At 38.1% G+C, this 21,818-nt stretch overlaps 1 protein-coding gene across 1 annotated transcript in view; it reads right to left on the bottom strand.

The window, feature by feature from the left end:
• Positions 1-7,588: 7,588 nt before the first annotated feature.
• Positions 7,589-21,818, bottom strand: part of LOC127977701 (potassium/sodium hyperpolarization-activated cyclic nucleotide-gated channel 3-like) — a 61,849-nt gene continuing 47,619 nt past the window's right edge. The window contains exons 5-8 of the mRNA XM_052582710.1: positions 21,266-21,412; positions 20,814-21,054; positions 11,044-11,208; positions 7,589-9,211 (exon numbers count right to left, since the gene is read on the bottom strand). Of these exons, the coding sequence (XP_052438670.1) occupies positions 7,776-9,211; positions 11,044-11,208; positions 20,814-21,054; positions 21,266-21,412 (1,989 nt within the window). The 3' untranslated portion in view covers positions 7,589-7,775. The remainder of the gene's footprint in view (positions 9,212-11,043; positions 11,209-20,813; positions 21,055-21,265; positions 21,413-21,818) is intronic.

Here is a 21,818-nt window from a genome sequence, read left to right as displayed (position 1 = left end):
TCGACAAACTGAAACCTGTAGGCATCACATTGTTTTCGTATACAATTTTTAACTACCACATTCCTATTTGCAATCATTCTGGTAGCATCTTGGAATAGCTTTAGCAACATTAGCCTTAAAGAGCACCAAGACACCCTTTCAGAAAAACATCGTTCACACACAAAATGTTGGTATTGATCCCTAAATAGATAGAGAGGACTTTGCAGATTTTTTCCTGGGATATTTCCTTTAAAAATGGAATTTAACCACAGTGTCCTTAGCAGCTCATATGCTAAAGCTAAAGTCTATAAAGACTCCAACGGTTATTCAAACCGGGAATAAATTATATACAGAAATTACATTATTACTAACTTTCGCGCTCTCTCCCTCTTAAAAAATAAAAAAATAATACATCTGACCGTCTCTGATTGGCCATTGCATCTCTAAGCTCAACAGAATCGTCTGTCATTGGTTATAATGCGCAACTCTGTAAAAACACCTAAAATGAAGTATGGTGCAACATGAGCAAATCTTAATTTAATGCCGCAGCGAATACTTTCTATTAATTTACAGTTTGTTAGCAACAGATGTAATAGTTTTCATTTGTTTGTGCAGGGGCTTTTTTTTTTCAATTTAGTGCCTATTTTGTCCCAAGAGACTTACACACGCTCCGCCTATGATTCTGAACTTCATTGGTGCATCCCAAAACACAACACTTGCAATGCCTCTTAAGCACTGACACTGTATATCTCCATCAGCTAACGTTACAGCAGGAAAACAGTAATGGCGGACCGCTTCTTCTCACTCAGGGCTGTGTCTATGCTAAAAGGGCAGAGAGTGTCACAAATGGACAGGACCTTTTCCCCTTTGATAATTTGTATGATTTAGTGGGACTATAAAAAATGAATGCATGGATTTTTAACATTATAGACTGGTTGTTTTCACACACTTCAGCCACACAACTGTTCAAACACCTTATAAAAGTGATATTTGCATAATTCACACAATATCACACACAATCCATCAGTTTCAGAGACTAGGCTTAAACCTAATGCCAGACTAAAATGTAAATCGTAGCTGTTTCGATTAAAGGAAACTTGCACTGACTGATCTTAAAATATATCAGTGCCTTTATTTTGACTCAAAATGCACACCAGTGATGTTATTTTCCAAGCACGTTTATAAAAATGACTATTATCTCATTTGGCCCTGAGAAATATAGACAAACTAATACAAAGGTGTGACACTTACATTGCTGTTTCCAGTAAAAAAGCTGTGTTGTGAAGCGCTCTCAGATTAGCTGTATTACTGTCTGATCTTTAAGAGCCGCAGAAACTAAACAGACCACTGATGAGCTGCAGCTCTCAGCATCTGGATCTGACATCTGTGACCTTACAGGAGAGAGTTAACCAGCATCACACACACACACACACTCAGCTCGCCCGGTGTCACACGAGGAGAATCCTCTGTAATTATAACAGACAGCCTGACGCTGGTTTCTGGAGGGGTAATTAGACAGATGGTGGAGGGCAGAGAGAGACTGACATCCACACCAGCAGCTCCTGCAGACCAGAAACACACAGTGAGGACTCCTTTAAGTTTGAATAGACAGAATCCTTCATTTTTAGATGGATTTCTGTAATTAAACATTTAAGAAATCAACCTTTAAACACAGCACAAAATGATTTTCTTTCTTTGCATTTGTCATGTTTTCCAGTACAAATATCTAAACAGAAAAAATAACATGAGAAGCTAAATTATTTAAGTTATTATGCTTCTTTAATTCATTTTATTTGTATATTTTATTATTTATTTCAAATTTTGAGATACATATTTGTGTTTCAGTGCAAAACCTTTGTGTGATTTCTTTATTTTTGTTTGACATTATTTATTTTTTTATTTATTTGTTTTGACTTAATTGGCAAATATTTGTTATTGTATTAAGCATAAACTTATTTTTTAAATACTTTTTTGAAGAAAAAAAAAACTATTTAGTGTCATGTTGCTTCTAAAGAAAATGTCTTTATTTAATAATGTTTAGTTATTTGTAATGTGGAACAAGATAAAAAAGTGAAGTCTATTTTTTTTTTGTAAGTCACTGTTTCTTGCACCAAAAACAATTGTATTTTAGGTTTTAAAGACATCCAGCCTGATCTAAACTGGCCGTTTTTTGCCTGTTTAATTGTACATCTGTTTCCTCTGTTATGATGACTGGCTAACATGCATCAATAATTTGTTCTATTTTCCTTAAAGAGAAAGAATGTACATTTTTAAAACATGAATATCTGCGCAAATTGAATTATTTCATTTTTTAGGAGCTCAAATGACAATCTTCAGCATGTAGCTTTGAATCAAGACACAGACGCAGTCTAATTCTTAAGATTTTTATTAGTTCTTTTCTTAATAATATCCAGTTTGTGTGCTTATTATTGTCCATCCAGGTTTTGATTGGTGTCTACAGCGTCTGTCCTGAACCAGTGCACGTGAACAGACGCTCTATAGATCTACTGTCATCTCCAACATATCTGACACTAGCATTACATCAGCTTATTGCTGTTTCCCCAGGTTTATAGATTTAATAGGAACAAAAATAAGAAAAAAACTGTTCAATGGATTGACATTCTCTGATTGATCTCTCAGTTCAATCACTGTGTCTTCATTATTGTACTAAAGAAAGTGCTAAAGTGTATTTCAGTGACTTGGTGAAACCTCAGGTTTAATTTCTGGTGTACTAACATGACGCTGTCAACTGGAATAACCAGAGATCATCAAAACATCAAAACATCTGGTGAATGTCACAAACCATGTCAGGAACACCGAAATAAATGCTGAGGAATAAATAATTTAATTATGTTTTATAAAGGCCGAAAACACACAGTGAGGTGGGTTCAAACAGTGCTGTGAAAACACAAACTGAGTCCTCTACTAAACTAAATGAACAAACAAATAAAATGAAGCATTTCAAAGATTCCTTTCAGCCAGACATGTCTGACTCAAACTGAAACATTTAAATTTGAAATGTAACAGTTGAACTTCAACATTCCACCCGCACTGCTACATTCTAACAACTATCCAGACACTGAGAAATTTGGAGTGTTTTTCACCCTGTAGAATTTGCTACATTCTGCTGTAATCCACACAGAAACCTTGAATAGTTCACCCAAGAATACTTAGAATTTACTCACCCTCATTTCAGGCCAAGAAGATGTAGACGATTTTTAGAGATTTGGAGAAATGTTCCATTCCATCGCTTGCTCAATCTTCTGATAAAAACATCACCATAATCCACATCAATCCAGTCCATCAGTTCACATCTGGAGAAGCCAAAAGCTGAGTGTTTGCAAGCAAATCCTTCATCAAGACATTTTTTTTTACTTTATAACTACTGTACATATAAAAATACATAAAAATGCTCCCTCCAGTGTTAAAAGTCCATCTCCTATTGTTTATCACATCTAAATCCACACTCATATTTGTTCAGAGCTGTTTTTGCGGCAAGTAATATGAAGCATTATTATGGATGCATACTTTAGCTGGAAGCAATGTTTTGAAGTTAAAAATGTATTAAAGACAGATTTGTTTCTTACAAACACAGCTTTTGTCTTCTCAAGACATTAACTGGTGGACTGGAGTGTGGATTATTGTGATGTTTTTATCAGCTGTTTTGGACTCTTATTCTGGCGGCACCCATTCACTACAGAGCATCCGTTGGTTAGCAAGTGATGCAATGCTACATTTATCCAAATCTGAAGGAGAAACAAACTCATCTACATCTTGCATGACCTGAGGTTGAGGACATTTTCATCTGAGCTATTCCTTTAATTATTGTCAGTGCACCAGCGTCTGCTCTTGTCTCTGTTTTTGTGCCTTATGATGTCAAAGGCTGGAGCATGAGTCCTCAACAGCAGCAGCTAACGCTGATGTACTGCTCTCTGGTTGTGTCTGGGTTATGGACACCTGTGACCCGTGTCAGTTTGAATCCTGCCTGTTTGACACGCGTCCCATGGCAGCGGCTCTCAGAACACATTTGTAGGCATGAATTAGAGATGATGGTGCCAGTCACCACCAAAGCACCACATCCTTTTCCTCCACGCGTCTTGGTAAGTGTGAAATCTAATCCTCAATCACTGCTCTTGATTTTATTACCGTCTCCAGAGCCGTTTGGCGCTCCTTCATGACACAAAGCAAACGGAGCCGGCGTAAAATTAGCAGTCGGAATTGGGAACGCTCCCAAATGGAATCAGAATTATGTTATGAAAACTGGCAGACAAACCGGAGCATTGCATGTTGCCAGGTGGATCATGTCCAGAAATGACTTCCTGCTGCGTCTGTAAATACGTCTCTTGTTCAGAAAGCAAAGGCAGGGAATCATACATGTGTGATGCTCAGTAAAAGAGTTCCCCATGTTCTTTTAGGACAAATAGATTCAAGTGGTTAGCTCTAATAGATTAAGCAATATCTATAGGCCTTATTTATGAAATAAAAGCAGAACATAAATCATATTTTATTAGTTTTGTTTTTTATTAGTTTGTACATGAAACATGTAATTTAATCAGATGTGCCAGATATGTAAAAATGATTAGTTTGAATGAAAAGTTTTGAGTTCAGCAAGTTTTTTGAAATTCATCAAGGATGCATTAAATTGATCAAAAGTGAGAGTAAAGTCATTCATACAGTGACAAAGGATTTATATTTCAAATAAATGCTGTTCTTTTGAACATTCTATTCAGCAAAGATTCTGAAAAATAAAATGTATCTATTATAGTTTCCACAAAAATATGAAGCGACACGACTGTTTTCACCATTGATAATAATCAGAAATGTTTCTTGAGCAGCAAATCTGAATATTAGAATGATTTCTGAAAATCAGCTGACACTGAAGACTGGAGTAATGATGCTGAAAATACAGCTTTGATCACAGGAATAAATTACATTTTACAATATATTCATATAGTAAACACTTAAAATGTTAACAATATTTCACATTTTTACTGTATTTTTGATCAGATTAATGCAGCCTTGATGAGCATTGAAAGTGTTTTGTATGGTAGAGATTTAAACAAATGTTCTGCTCATGTTCCATAAATAACACCCAGAATTCTTAAAAGAGAATCAGTCGCCAGTTGCTCAAAGCAGACAGGATGAGACAAGAGTCATTTCAATGCATTCCTTTGCATCTTCTGGAAAGATTTTAGTTGCATTTAAAACAAAACATCTGACAATGATTCTGATACTTGAAATCTGAAATTGTCAGCAAATCTGATTCTGAACTGGACGCTCTGATTCAATGGAGTGACAGTATGTTGTTTGACGGCTCTGCTATGGATTTCGTGTTTCGCTTCTCTAATCAGTCAGTCGTTCACCGTGATTCCTTCTCTTTCTACTTTCCATCAGCCAAAACAGGTTCAGCTCCCTCCAGTTCCCTTTGTGTTTTATTTATATGTAACTGTCACAAAAAAAAAAAAAATCTCAAATACTCCACAATCAATACTGTACCCCCTCCGGAAATTTCTGAGAAACAATCACAAGACACGCGGAGGGTCCCTGAACAAACCTCTCATCACGGTGAGCGGCCCGTGGGGGTCCTGCCTACCTGCCGGGCCCCTGGCTGCCAGTCAGCACACATCACCTCCTCAATACATCAGTGTCTCGTTGCATTTGTGCTTTCCATCTCCCTTTCTCCCCCCATCTCGCTTTGCAGAGTTTTCACAACTTGTGAACTTTCCTCAGGTCAGACGCTCTCAGGTGTGTATAAACGCTGTATTTCACTTCGAAACACACTGAGGGTGAGAAAGAACAGGGAGAAAAAAACTCAAATAGGCATTTAGAAATAACACAGTGACTTAGTGAGAAAAACGATTTCTCTGACAGAAAGATCCACGGCTGTTTGTCCTCCGCAATGACCAAGAACTCTCTAGTATGTTAGTAGGGACTTTAGCACTCCTTTCTGCCACAAAATGTCAAAATCTCTCAAACTGCAGGACTAAGTAAAAGTAATGTTATATATAAGAATAAATAAACTAAATACTTATAAAAAAATTATAAATTTTGACTTTCTGTATGCTAAAAGTAAAAAAATATTTTTGAGACAATGGAAAAGAATAATTTCTTGTCAACAATCCATTTGCAGATCAGGCATTAAAAGTATACTGTATATTGTGCACTAGAATTCAAAAGTTTGGGATTAGTAAGATCTTTAAACCTTTTTTTTATTTTTAAGAAACTAATACTTTTTATTAATTAAAGAAGTGATCAAAAGTGATAGTAAAGACTTTTATATTGTTACAAAAGATTTGTTACTTTTTATTCATCTAAGAATTCTGAAAAAAAAGTATCAAAGGTTCCATTTAAAAAAAAAATGTTAATACTAATAAATTAATATCAACTGTTTCCAACATTGATAATATATCAGAATATAAGAATTATTTTTTGAAGGATCGTGAGATACTGAAGATTGGACTAATGGTTTATGAAAATTCAGCTTTGCCATTACAGGCATAAATTACATTTTTAAATATGTTTATGTTAAACAATATCTTAAACTTACTGGTTGCAAACGTTTGAACGTTAGTGTGTGTTATTATTATTATTATTTCTTAAACTGGTTTGTACATCATTTCAATGCCAGCCCATCTGTCTGACGATGGTCGTCCTGTTCTCAAACTGACAAGGGTCAAAGGTCGCCAGAAATGTGACTGTCTGCCCTTTTATATCAGAACGCTGAGGCTAAGAGTCATGACCTGTGAGGGACTCAGGTGTGTGTGACAGAAGTCTGCTAAGATCTTCAATTACCAGCCTTGAACAGACTGATCATCATAGTTTGGACTTACACGGTACATTCAGAATCCTTCACTCCATTCCATCTAATTAATTAGCAGCTAAAGATATAGAAAAACAAACAAAATCACCTTCGAGCAGCTTTTTAACTAATGTTGGTGGCTTATTTTATGTACAAACAAGAAATGTTGCAGGGAGGCTTTCCATTTCTTCTCTGCTGTGACAAGGCAAAACTATTCTTGGTAAGTCTAACTTGATTGCCACTTGCATCAAGATGTAACACACACACACACACACACACAGTCTGCAGGGCTACACTGTCGTATGATTCTGGAAGACACAAGTGAACTGTGATTTAGTTGGGACGTTTCTCGAACCATCGCCCGCTGATATTACTACAAACAAGGAATGCTAAAGAGAATGCTGATTGGAAATATTTTTGGTTTTCCTATCTTCTCCTCTCCACCTCAGAAGGTCCCAAAGCATTTTCAGGATTAATAAACAGGTACAATTCCTTAAATAACCCCTTAGACTCGAGATCAGCAATATGTGATCCTCATTAGGGTGACTAAAAAGGTGTTTTGGATCAGACAAAAGTCAGTTTTCATATTCAGGAGTGAGTGCATAGGTTCCTGCAAAAGAGTCTTCCTGTCCACATCAGTATTAATAACCAAACTCTTACAGATGCATTTGGCATAGGTATAAAATAAACAATTGTCCTTTAGGTCTTCATACTATATTTGTAGCATTTCACACCCTCCTATAGACTGAATAACATATATTTAAATATATAATTCCATATATATATATGTATATATTCATGAGTGAAAAAGGAGGTTAACGAAGCAAAACGAAAGAGAAATCTAAAGCTCTAAGTCGATAAACTCGATTTTTTTTAAATCACAGTAATATTTTGATATTTAAAATGATTAAAACACAGTGCCAATACGGAGATAATGAAAGAAAACGCCACATAGAGGAAGATCGCTAATACAGATTTAGGAGGGTGTGATTTAGTCTCACAAATTGGAAGGGAGCTTCGAACGGAGCAGTTCTAGTTCAGACGGGCGGCCGTCAGAGGCGCGTGGAAGAGAAAGTGCAGGTGACGTCCCTATCGAACAAGCCTGGCCTCGAGAGCCTGGTGAAGTCTGTACGGGGCTGACCATGTACCCTGATACCGAGCTACAGGGTTTGGGGGTGAGCGTCGGGGACGAATACGGCGAGAGGCAGTATCCGGGCTCCCGAGGGGAAGACTGACCTGGTGCCTCTACAGGATGGTAGCTTGACAGTATGTTCAAATCCTCATAAAAGCGGCCCAGCGGAGAGTCTGTGCCGGAAGAGTGGTGACCCGGGAGCTGGCCAGGGCAGGAGGACTGCGGGAGGAGAAGGGAGGTGTGGGAGCCGGCGGTGCTGGAAGGGTCACTGTAGTGGAAAGTTCTCCCCGTGACGGGGCTCTGGATGGTCGGACTCGGGGCTAGAGGGGTGTAGCAGGGCGAGGTGTTCGCTGAGCCATACTGTGCAAGCGAGGCCAGTGCTGACCTTTCCAAAGGAAGGCAAGAGGATAAAGCAGGAGGCATCTGTGATGACATGTAACTCTCAGGGGCTTGGGAATGGCTGGAAGCAGGGGATCCGGGTGGGGGAGTGTGGAAGAGGTTCAACCCAGTGGAAGTCTTGCCCCCTCCGCAAGCAAATTGCTGCAGGGAGCTTGTTTGAGATGGTTTTGGTGGGGGTTGGCCATGCAGCAATTGACCGGGTGCATGGCTGAACAAGCCTGTGGTAAGAGGGCTAGTGTTCGATGAGGTCGTAGCCAAGATCCCAGTTGGAAATCCTCGTTGGAGATGTCCCAGTTGGGGAGAAGTGTTGGGAGCGACGGCTTGCTTTTGTATTGGCTGCGAATGGAGCTGTGCGGTGCTAGAAGTCGGAGACGCCGATGAAGAAGAAAAGCTTCCAAATGGGAATGACGAAATTCCGGCTTGCTTGCCGGTTGCTCCTGATGAGTGCTGCATCCGGAGGGCTGCGAGAACTGGTGTATCGACTCCCGGACGAATCTTTGATGGGGAACCGGATGGAGAGTCACCAGCTGATTCGGGACCTCCTGGTTTTGGTGTGATTGTCTGAAACCTCTTTAGGCGGCTGGGCGGCTCGTTTCTCGATCCCAGAATGGACACCGGAGGTCGGAAGAGAGATGCGGGGAGGTGGGGGTGGTGGGTTAGTGCAATAGCAACTGATGTGGTGGCGGCAGCAGCTTGTAGAGGCGCTTGGATCAGGGGAGCCCAGATGACGGGAGTAGGGGACGGAGGAGCAGGCGGCGACGGACTCTGCATCAGGTTGGCGCAGTGAGCCATGTCCCGATCATGCTGCACGATCTGCTGGATGATCTCACTTTCCTGGTAGTTCAAAACCCCTGAATTCAAGTCATGTTGGACCTTGTGCTGGAGAATAGAGTTCTTCTTCCCTAAGAGATGAAAGACCAAAAAATCTAATTTGTAGTCAGCAGAAAATATATCTTTTATTAACAACACTAAGAACAAGTACTGTTGTATTACTATTTTGTGGGCATGATAGCATGGTAATATCATGGTTTTGTTGTTCTGTTCTATAATTCTACAGTATATGAATATACTAATCATTCTAATCAATCGGATTACCGTTATTGTACATTATAGCATGGTACTACTGTAGTTTCCATACTATAATTCTATGATATGTAAATATGGCATTTGTTCAGTACCATCAATGTGTCATGGTACCTTTTTTTGGACATCATAGCATGGTATTACCATAGTTTTATTGTAACTATATTCTGTTCTATAATTCTATGGTATATAAATATGATGTCTAAGGTGTATGAATGTCTATACTGAGTAATTTGTTAGTATTTTAGCGGCTTGCATTCTTCCTTCAAAGTGATCATGTTTTTTTTTTATTAATACCCACTAAAAATTTTATTATTCACCCTCAGGCGACCGCTTGAATATAAAATATCAAATGCAGCATTCTGCTCGATATGTCTACTGTTTCAACAGCGCTTTGATTCATCTCACACACCACATCACCCCTGTTAAACAGTCCTGGAGCCCGGGCTCGCCTCAGGACAGCTCTGAGCACAATCAGAGACGGAGGGGCCGCTCGCGGTGAGGAGGACACAGGCCGAATGGAAATATCTCAGTGTAGCAGGGGGCAGATCATTTCTACAGGCTGACCTGCCTGCGTTTGACTGCTCAGTCTCAGATAAGAAAGAGTACAAATACAGAGTGCAGACACGACCTTTACCTTACACCAGACTGATATAAACAAGAGGCCAAGAGCCTGGATGAGCAGAGGGCACTTTGCTATGTTTGGTAATATCACACTATCACTTACTACTGTACTCAAACTGGACATGGTGCAGAGCCAAGCACGACATAAGAGACTTTTGCTCTTCAGGCAATACAATAATAGAAAAAACAAGCCAAAATTAAACATAGCATGCCTTTAAAATCTATCTATCTATCTCATATCTTTCCTTTATAATAAATCCTTAGATGCATATATAATCATTTATAATTAATTTATAAATATAACAAATTATAAATTGTAGTATATTATTACGTGTATATGTATATATGTGAAATATTTAATAATATATATAATATATATAATTATGTAATAATATATATAATATATATAATTATACAAATATATATATATTTATTTATATGTGTGTGTGTGTGTGTGTGTGTGTAAAATATACAATACAACCTTAAAAATAATGTCTTGTTTTTATATTATATATATATATATATATATATATATATATATATATATATATATATACACACACACACACACAAATATATAATACATATAAACAAAACAAGATATTATTTTTAAGGTGAGCTCTTTGTCCTGCCTAGAATGTCCCAATGCAGACTGTCTGAAACAATACTGTAATAATAATTCAATAATTTTTTTTTTCTTCTAAATAATCTGCTAAACTACAAATTGGATTAGAGTTGAGTCCATTTTCTGATAGGAAGAGGAGTGATTAAGCAGTGCTACACCGCAGGGGCACAATCAACCTGTGTGAACCTCAATTCATTTCAATACAGATGCAGATCTATTTAATCTGTAATTAATTACCAGTGTCTGTACGTTCTGAGTGACTGAGAGCAGCGTGGGCTTAAAACTGCAGCAAGCAAGAGGATACGAGTGTTCAGGAATAAAGAGAACATATCAGTCTTCAGAATAATAAAAATAAATACTGATTTCACTGCTGCTGTGTTAGTAATGTGCTAAACTTCTTACCGATGCGGTCCAGGCGGTCCAGAGCGACGGTCTCAAACGCTCTCCTCATCATGGGATACTCCTCCAGGACCTCATTGAAGTTATCCACAGACAGAGAGTACAGACGGCAGTATGTGTCGGCCCGGACGCTGGCGGTGCGTCTGCCTCGTGTCAGCAGACAAATCTCTGAACGAGAGAAGACATCAACACATCAGTGTGCACTTCTATCCTGCAGAGTTCTAAGAAGTGCAAATTATAATCAATTATTATAAACATCTTCTAGGTTTAAATGCAAATTATAATAAATTATAAATTATTATAAATGCATTTTATATGATCATTTTTTATTATTTGCATTTATTCTGACAAAAAAATTATATTAAAAAAAAATAGTTATTTCGTATTGATGGAATTATAATAATATTTTTTTATACAAGTACATTTTTATAAATGCATTTATATGAATTAAATAATTATACTACATTGCATTTATCAAATGCATTTATAAGCATTTATTGTTGTAAGATTATATATTTTGAACTTTTAAATTCAAATTATAATATAAAATAAATTAATATAAACAATTTTATTATGATAATTTATTATTACTTGCATTTATAATTAGCCTATGATAATTTGCATAAAAAATGTATTTATAAGTATTTGATACTCGCAGAGTTGTTATTATATATTTTATTATAAAGGTTATAAATGCAAATTGTAATTATATTATTATCATTGAATTTATGACTATTTTATTTTTATCCTTAGCATTTATAATTATAATAAACTGCATTCATAAAATGCATAAACAATCAAGCTGGCAATATCATAAAAAAAAATCTTTAGGTTAAAACTGCAAATTATAATAAATATTATTATAAAATATTTGCATTTATAGAAGGCAATTATAAACATTTTATGATGGAAAGGTTGAGAGAATATAGTATTTGTTCAGATTTTTTTATTTAATTCAAGAAGTCAATGTAAAACTTGAGGAAGTAATTAAATCTTTAAATCATTAAACTGAAATTACTGTATTTAAATGGAATTTACCAAAAAAAAAAATTAATTATAAAATGACAATTCCATCATTACTTGTATCAACGTAAATTATTCTTTTAGCTCATCTCACATTGCTCCTGTAGACAATCACACACACACACACACACACACACACACAAACACACAAATTAAAGCTGCATGACACAGACAACTCCATCAAATTCTGCCAGAAATGACACTGAGCTTCCACAACACTCTTCAGCATGAACCTTCGGTGAACCTGTGTGTGCAGACCAGAAAACACACTTCTGATCACATTCTCTCCAAACACACACAGAGCTGATCAAACTGACTTTCTATCAAGGAAAAAACAAACACACGGTCAAAAACAACTCTTCGTCCCCTTTTTTGGATTAAAAATGTTCTGTAATCCACATCTGAAGCACTAAATGCCACTCAGAGCTTAGAGGACTGGCAGAGCTCATATGTCACGGCAGATCAGCAGAATTACGCCCCATTTATCGGGGAGCAGAACTGGCAACACTGCCCTCTGCTGCCCTCCAGAGAAGAGCAAAACCACTGGCTGCTAAACAACCAATACCCACAATCCTCTCTGCTTCTTAAGTGTCAAACATCAATGATAGGGATGGGGGAAAAGACATCAATTATCATCATCAATTAAAGACACCAAACTATTCTTTTCAAAGACGTGACAGAAAGTCAACATTATAATTTTATTTTTAATTCTATTTTATTAACTATTCATATGCTGAACCACTTTACAAAGCATCGAGAACTGTGAACACGACTCCCTGAATCTGAATCAAATGGTAAGATTCGTAGCACTAATCAATAATACTCAGTATTCTTACAATACGACAACTATTGGCTCGTTTGTATTTGTCCCTGAGTAATATTTTCCTGTTTGACGTGGCATTGGAATGACATGCCGCCCGGACACACAGAAGTGACTGTGGATTTGTTCCAGAATGATTTTGTGATCTCCCACTAACCCCAGTTTAGCTCATGGCAGCGTTTCCATTAGCGTGATGCCTTCAACAGCTGATCTCTGACTCATCAAAATAAAACAACATCAACATCCAGCAGGAAATCCTGCTGGAATAATCTGATGGAATACTGGGATTGTTTACCATGATGGAGAAGAGAGAAAGTGTGTGTGTGAGGATTATGTTAAAGGGATAGTTCACCCAAAAATAAGAAATTTTGAAGACTGTTGATTATCGAGAAGTTGCCAGCATCCATTGACTTCTATAATATTTCCCATGGAAATCAATGGGTCCTAGCAAAGTTTTGGGTGAACTTTTCCTTTAACTGTGCTGTGCAATCATGTTTTTGTTATTAAACATTTAAGTGGACAAACTAAGCATCACAAAGACTTCAGAGCCAGGGACATATAAACATAATCTCAAAAATGGTTTATTAATCATGCAATTATTGCTTATATGCCATATTTATATGCAACTCCAGAAAAAAAAGAAGAAAAAAAAACAACAACAGCATGCTAACATAACAGTATAAATATAATCATATAATGTTTTTGGAAATTTAACAACAAAAAGGGTTGATAATACATTATAAAACTAAAATTGACTGGAAAAGTCACATTTAAAGCTGCTGTAAAATCTTATTGCATTTTATGCATGTTGTATGTCATATTACCCAGAGTATTCAAAATAATAGAAACTATTCAGAAATGGGCTGCATTAGACTTTGAACTTCAACACTAATTCTAATATCCTGTCATTTCCGCATAATTCCACTGGTTTTAATGGACAGGGACATTAGGACTTAAAAAAGGAACAAACAAAAATAAGCCAAAATAAATGAGGAAACTGAGTCAGTGAACCTGTGCAACACATTCCCTGTAAAACTCTCAATGTGTCAGTGTGTAATGAGAGTCACAGAGCTTGAATCGTGAGAGGATTATACGCACAGCAGCCTCACTCACTGCTTTTGGCAAAACCACAATTCAAACACACACACACACACAATAATAATACTAATAATAATTATTATTATTATTATTATTGTACATTCTGACTCCGCCACCACAACCCTGGTCTCCAGATAAAAACATCTTGGAGATGTAAGGCATCAGAAAAATACCATGATTTTTTATTTTTATTTTTTTGATCAAAGTTGGTCTAATATTCATTCTCAATACTAGATAAGTGTGATGTGACCTGATGGCCTTTCAACTTAAAAATGTGCACAAGACCTAAATTACAAATCCAAAGTGAAGGCTTGCCTCTTGAATATAAATGACTTACGTGAATGGATGGTTCAGTGATGTTACAGTACCCAGCAAGGTATGCCCGACATAATTCATATTCACTTCCTCCACTTTTAAACTTGTTCTGACACACACACACACACACACACACACACACACACACTCGTGTGATTCTGTCTGTCTCATATCACAAGATGATAGAACTGATGAGACACCATGTTCAATTTCCCTTCTCCTCCTCAGACAGAAACAGGTTGAGATGGCTCAGATCTGAGGGATTTTCCTGAAAAAATCCTGCTTCCAGATCAGAACGAATCAAACTCTCCCGATCATGACATTTAACTAAGAATGATCTACACACACACACATGCATGCTACACACTCCTGCTGTGCTCTGAGATCCTACTGCAGATTGAAGCTTTTATCCAGAGTCTGACAGCACATGAATTACAGCCATGGTCCACCTGCAGTGTGTGCGTGTCAAAATAAAGCACATCAGAGAGACTGTTTAATACTCAGTAGTGCAGAGCATCACTAGTGCTGCGGCTCATAGTTAGAGTCATTGGTTTAAACAAATCAACAGACCAGAAAAAAGACTTGAAGATGCATGACTCTTTTGACTTAAGAAAACAGCCAATCAAAACACCCAGAAAAAAACCTAGCAACCATTCAAAACTTCCAAACAATCAACCAGAACACCCTAAAAACCACCCACCATCCAAAACATCATAACTACCAGCCAGAACACCCTAAAAACCGCCAACCATCCAAACACCCTGACAATCAGCCAGAACACCCTAGAAACCACCAACCATCCAAACACCCTAACAACCAGCCAGAATGCCCTAGAAACCACCAAACATTCAAACACCCTAACAACCAGCCAGAACACCCTAGAAACCACCAAACATTTAAACACCGTAACAACCAGCCAGAAAACCCTAGAAACCACCAACATCCAAACACCCTAACAACCAGCCTGAACACCCTAGAAACTACCAACCATCCAAACACCCTAACAACCAGCCTGAACACCCTAGAAACCACCAACATCCAAACACCCTAACAACCAGCCTGAACACCCTAGAAACCACCAAACATTTAAACACCCGAACAACCAGCCTGAACACCCTAGAAACTACCAAACATTCAAACACCCTAACAAACAGCCAGAACACCCTAGAAACCACCAAACATTTAAACACTCTAACAACCATACAAACACCCTAACAACCAGCCTGAACACCCTAGAAACCACCAACATCCAAACACCCTAACAACCAGCCTGAACACCCTAGAAACCACCAAACATTTAAACACCCGAACAACCAGCCTGAACACACTAGAAACCACCAACCATCCAAACACCCTAACCACCAGCCACAACACCCTAGAAACCACCAACCATCCAAACACCCTAACAACCAGCCAGCCAGAACACCCTAGAAACCACCAACCATCTAAACATCCTAACAACCAGCCAGAACACCCTAGAAACCACCAAACATTTAAACACCCTAACAACCATCCAAACACCCTAACAACCAGCCAGAATACCCTAGAAACCACCAACCATCCAAAAACCCTAACAACCAGCCAGAACACCCTAGAAACCACCAAACATTTAAACACTCTAACAACCATACAAACACCCTAACGACCAGCCAGAACACCCTAGAAACCACCAACCATCCAAACACCCTAACAACCAGCCAGAACACCCTAGAAACCACCAAACATTCAAACACCCTAACAACCAGCCAGAAAACCCTAGAAACCACCAAACATTAAAACACCCTAACAACCAGCCTGAACACCCTAGAAACTACCAACCATCCAAACACCCTAACAACCAGCCAGAACACCCTAGAAACCACCAAACATTTAAACACCCGAACAACCAGCCTGAACACCCTAGAAACTACCAACCATCCAAACACCCTAACAACCAGCCTGAACACCCTAGAAACTACCAACCATCCAAAACAATCTATTAACCAGCCGGAACACCCTAGAAACCACCAACACCCTAACAACCAGCCTGAACACCCTAGAAACCACCAAACATTTAAACACCCGAACAACCAGCCTGAACACACTAGAAACCACCAACCATCCAAACACCCTAACCACCAGCCACAACACCCTAGAAACCACCAACCATCCAAACACCCTAACAACCAGCCAGCCAGAACACCCTAGAAACCACCAACCATCTAAACATCCTAACAACCAGCCAGAACACCCTAGAAACCACCAAACATTTAAACACCCTAACAACCATCCAAACACCCTAACAACCAGCCAGAATACCCTAGAAACCACCAACCATCCAAAAACCCTAACAACCAGCCAGAACACCCTAGAAACCACCAAACATTTAAACACTCTAACAATCATACAAACACCCTAACAACCAGCCAGAACACCCTAGAAACCACCAACCATCCAAACACCCTAACAACCAGCCAGAACACCCTAGAAACCACCAAACATTCAAACACCCTAACAACCAGCCAGAAAACCCTAGAAACCACCAAACATTAAAACACCCTAACAACCAGCCAGAACACCCTAGAAACCACCAACCATCCAAACACCCTAACAACCAGCCTGAACAACCTAGAAACTACCAACCATCCAAACACCCTAACAACCAGCCTGAACACCCTAGAAACTACCAACCATCCAAACACCCTAACAACCAGCCAGAACACCCTAGAAACCACCAAACATTTAAACACCCGAACAACCAGCCTGAACACCCTAGAAACTACCAAACATTCAAACACCCTAACAACCAGCCTGAAAACCCTAGAAACCACCAAACATTAAAACACCCTAACAACCAGCCAGAACACCCTAGAAACCACCAACCATCCAAACACCCTAACAACCAGCCTGAACACCCTAGAAACTACCAACCATCCAAACACCCTAACAACCAGCCAGAACACCCTAGAAACCACCAAACATCCAAACACCCTAACAACCAGCCAGAACACCCTAGAAACTACCAACCATCCAAACACCCTAACAACCAGCCTGAACACCCTAGAAACTACCAACCATCCAAACACCCTAACAACCAGCCTGAACACCCTAGAAACTACCAACCATCCAAACACCCTAACAACCAGCCTGAACACCCTAGAAACTACCAACCATCCAAACACCCTAACAACCAGCCAGAACACCCTAGAAACCACCAACCATCCAAACACCCTAACAACCAGCCAGAACACCCTAGAAACCACCAAACATCCAAACACCCTAACAACCAGCCTGAACACCCTAGAAACTACCAACCATCCAAACACCCTAACAACCAGCCAGAACACCCTAGAAACCACCAACCATCCAAACACCCTAACAACCAGCCAGAACACCCTAGAAACCACCAAACATCCAAACACCCTAACAACCAGCCTGAACACCCTAGAAACCACCAACCATCCAAAACAATCTAATAACCAGCCAGAACACCCTAGAAACCACCAACCATCCAAAACAATCTAATAACCAGCCGGAACACCCTAGAAACCACCAACTGTTTAAAACACCCTAACAACCAGCCAGAACACCCTAGAAACCACCAAACATCCAAACACCCTAACAACCAGCCAGAACACCCTAGAAACCACCAAACATCCAAACACCCTAACAACCAGCCTGAACACCCTAGAAACCACCAACCATCCAAAACAATCTAATAACCAGCCAGAACACCCTAGAAACCACCAACCATCCAAAACAATCTAATAACCAGCCGGAACACCCTAGAAACCACCAACTGTTTAAAACACCCTAACAACCAGCCAGAACACCCTAGAAATCAAGAATACCACAACAACTGCATAACAATACCCTAGCATTGACAATTAACAATTACTTTTTCTTAAAAATGAAATAATTAATTAAAAATGAAGTAAATTATAAATAAATAAATAAATAAACTTGGCCTATCTTAATCTTGATCTTCTTTCATATTCATCCCTCATCAAGTCAAGCTCAACCATGCAACCTCATTATGGAGAGCAAGTCACATGACTTGGTATAAGCAGCATGTCCATAATTATCATCAGCCTCTGCATTTGAATCATTGATGGCCATCATAATCACAGGAATCACGAGGGCATTCGTGTGTTCTCATGTGTACCATTTAAAGACAAGCTCATGCATGTTTCTTACTCCTTTATTTATGTGATGAACTGTTTCAAACCCCACTGAGCTGCCTACATAGACAGCAGTTTAAGTTCTCCATGTGAAGCCTGTAGCATAATTATGCTGTCTTCTAAGTCAACTTGTTTTGGCCAATGCCAGTGTCATATAAGTGATAAATAACAGACACCAGGACAGTAAAATCTCACATTCCCCTGAAGAGCCGTTACATAAATTAATTTCATGAGTGAATAACTCGAGTTAAAAACAAATTCTCCACGGCTTTCTGTTCCTTTCCCAGCATGCACTGGTGCCAGAAATGACTTAAAGATTGTCAGGATCATGTAGCTATCTGAAATACAGATTAAGGACAGAGATGGATTGCATGTTATCTTTCCATTATTTCCATTAGATCCCACAGGATGAGGTCAGAGGTTGCGAAGAGTACATGAGCTGTAATTAGCCTTGGGTGGACGGGTCACAGGTGGCTAAATGCCTTTAAACAGAAACCACTCAATGAAATAAAGCAGATGAAAGAGTGTCAAGAGTTGTAGTCTTGACCTTTGACCTCATCTAAGGCTGTATTCACATTGCTTGGACCAAATTACCCACAAATCACCTGAGACCTAATGTCATGTGACCAATAAATCTGGAACCACAGGGAAATTACATCATGACAAAACAGAATGTCAGAACACACAAATGCTGTGCCCTAAATGACACACTGTACACTATGCATTTATACACTTAACTTTGTAGAAGATGATTTAAATAAGGTTATTCTTGTCATTCATAATCAGAGTCTGATTACCCTTCGCTAGAATCAAAGCTGAGATAATTGAGTGCACGGTATGTTCAACATTCCACGTTTTTTTTTTTTTTTTTTTTTTTTTTGCATCATCCAGAAAACTGTTATTTTCTTTTTTGAATTTTCAGTGTGAACACTTTACTCACACTATTTATACTGCAAAACATAGAAAAGTGCATTAGTATGCATTTTGGGACACACCTACAGTCTCAAAGCTTCAGTAGTGACATCACAGAAATTAAATTAAATTAAATTAAATTAAATTAAATTAAATTAAATTAAATTAAATTAAATTAAATTAAATTACATTTCATTACATTTATGCATTTAGCAGACGCTTTTATCCAAAGCGACTTACAGTGCTTTCAGGCTATCAATTTTTACCTATCATGTGTTCCAGGGGAATCGAACCCTCAACATTGCGCCAATTGAGCTACAGGAACACTAATTGTCTTAATTTTAAATGATCTTAATATTAATTAATACAATCGCAATTTCACCTTTTAGTAATACATTTTTTTTAAGTTAGATTTGTTAACATCAGTTAAAGCACTATGTACTAAAACAATGAATAACTGTTTTTTTTTTTTTTTTTTCGGTTAACTTTATTGAACAAAGATTAATGAATGCTGAAAAAATATATTGCTCATTGTCAGTTCATGTTAGCTTATGCATTAACTAATGTTAATAAATGAAACATTGTAAAATGTCACCTTTAAATTATAGATTATAAATATATGTAAAATATGCACCACTTTTTTTGCTCACAAAGGCTGCATTTATTTGATTAAAAAAATATTTTTGTTTTGAATATATGGTGAAATGTAATTGATTGCTGTGATCAAATCTGTATTTTCAGCATCATTACTCCAGTCTTCAGTGTCACATGATCCTTCAGAAACCATTCTGATATTCTGATTTGCATATTAGAATTTGATTAAGATCAATGTTAAAAATTATGCAGTCATGCAAATCATAAAAGTCATGCAGCTTCATATTTTTGTGGAAACCGTGAAACGTTTGATTTTTCTGGATTCTTTAATGAATTGAAAGTTCAAAAGAACAGCAATTTATTTGAAATAAAAATCTCCACTGTCACTTTTGATCAGTTTAATGCATCCTTGATGAACAAAAGTATTCATTTATTTAAAAAAAAATCTTTAATGACTTGAATTTGAAAGGTAATCTTGAATGGTAGTGCTTATAAGCTGTACATGTTGTAATTTTATGTATCTCCACAGCTCTGTTTTGAATTATGAAAACTGAAGAACAGAACAGCTGCATCAGAAGACCCCCCCAACCCCCCAAAATGACACGGACATGCACCTGCTATGCATCTGTGTTAATGTCCCAGAAATAGGGCACTTATCGGCTGCAATCCCACGATTCTGTGACTGTCCCAAAAGCTTAGAGGCAAAAAGCTTTTGTTTTAGCTAATCCATCATTATGAATATTAAAGCTGGAGAAATGGCTGAGCTCCACTCTGTGTGTGTGTGTGTGTGTGTGTGTGTGTGTGTGTGCATGATCCACTTTTGTATTCCATGTTTTGCAATACATTTGTACCTCCAAAGTAGGACCCGTCCGACAGCTTGGCCTCCTTGTTTCCTTTGGTGAGGACGCTCACCACGCCGTGCTGGATAAAGTACATCTTCTTTCCGATGGTTCCTTCTCGTATGATGTAGTCCCCAGGTTGGAAGACCTCAAAGCGAAGTTTGGTGAGCATTGACGTCACAAAATTCGGATCTGCGTTGGCGAACAACGGCATAGACGCCACCAGCTTCCGACAGTTGAAGTTTATGATCTCCTGTGAAATGAAAAGCAAAACATTTTAGACAGACTGATCAATTAAAAAGGACTTGTGCTATCACTTACTGTTCAGTCGTCACATTGGAAAAGAAAGGTAAACGTGAGCTCATTGCATTGTGGGATGCAGCATTCATGCATCTGGGTATTCAGTGCATACAGTGCATGCACAAATAACATGCATTCCCCAGCATGCATCTGTGTGTCCTCACCTCTCTTAGTGGCTCATTCAGTTCTCCCAGAATGCTCTCTTCATCAAACATCTTCCCCTGGTATCTGTGCTCATAGTAATCATGGATCCGCTGTCTCATGTCTGCTGGCAGCTTGTGGAAGGACATGTACTGCTCCACCTGCTTGTACTGCACACACACACACACACACACACACACAGTATTTATTGCACATTTTAAAAGGAGGAAGTCAGTTTTTAACATGTTAAACAGAAACATGTAAAACAAGATATTAATTGCTGATGTAAATTTAACCAACACTGTCAATTTTAACCATCACATTGTTTTTAAGGCATGTTTCATTTAATTAAATGTTTTAGACTAATGGACTTGTATTAGGTTCATTGATTGATGCATATATATAATACAGTTATATTATATTATGTTATGTTGTTATGTTATATTATATTATATTGTTAATAATATGTACATTATCCATAGATGACATCATCTGCTTAAAAGACACAACACACAGACAGACCTGCCACTGAGTGTGTGTGAGACACAGTGAGAGAGGTACGTGTGTGTGTGTGTG

Source organism: Carassius gibelio, chromosome B18, assembly GCF_023724105.1.
Source record: "Carassius gibelio isolate Cgi1373 ecotype wild population from Czech Republic chromosome B18, carGib1.2-hapl.c, whole genome shotgun sequence".
Taxonomy (NCBI): Eukaryota; Metazoa; Chordata; class Actinopteri; order Cypriniformes; family Cyprinidae; genus Carassius; species Carassius gibelio.
The sequence above is the reverse complement of the archived record's forward strand: the minus strand, read 5'-3'. Positions and strand labels throughout refer to the sequence as shown.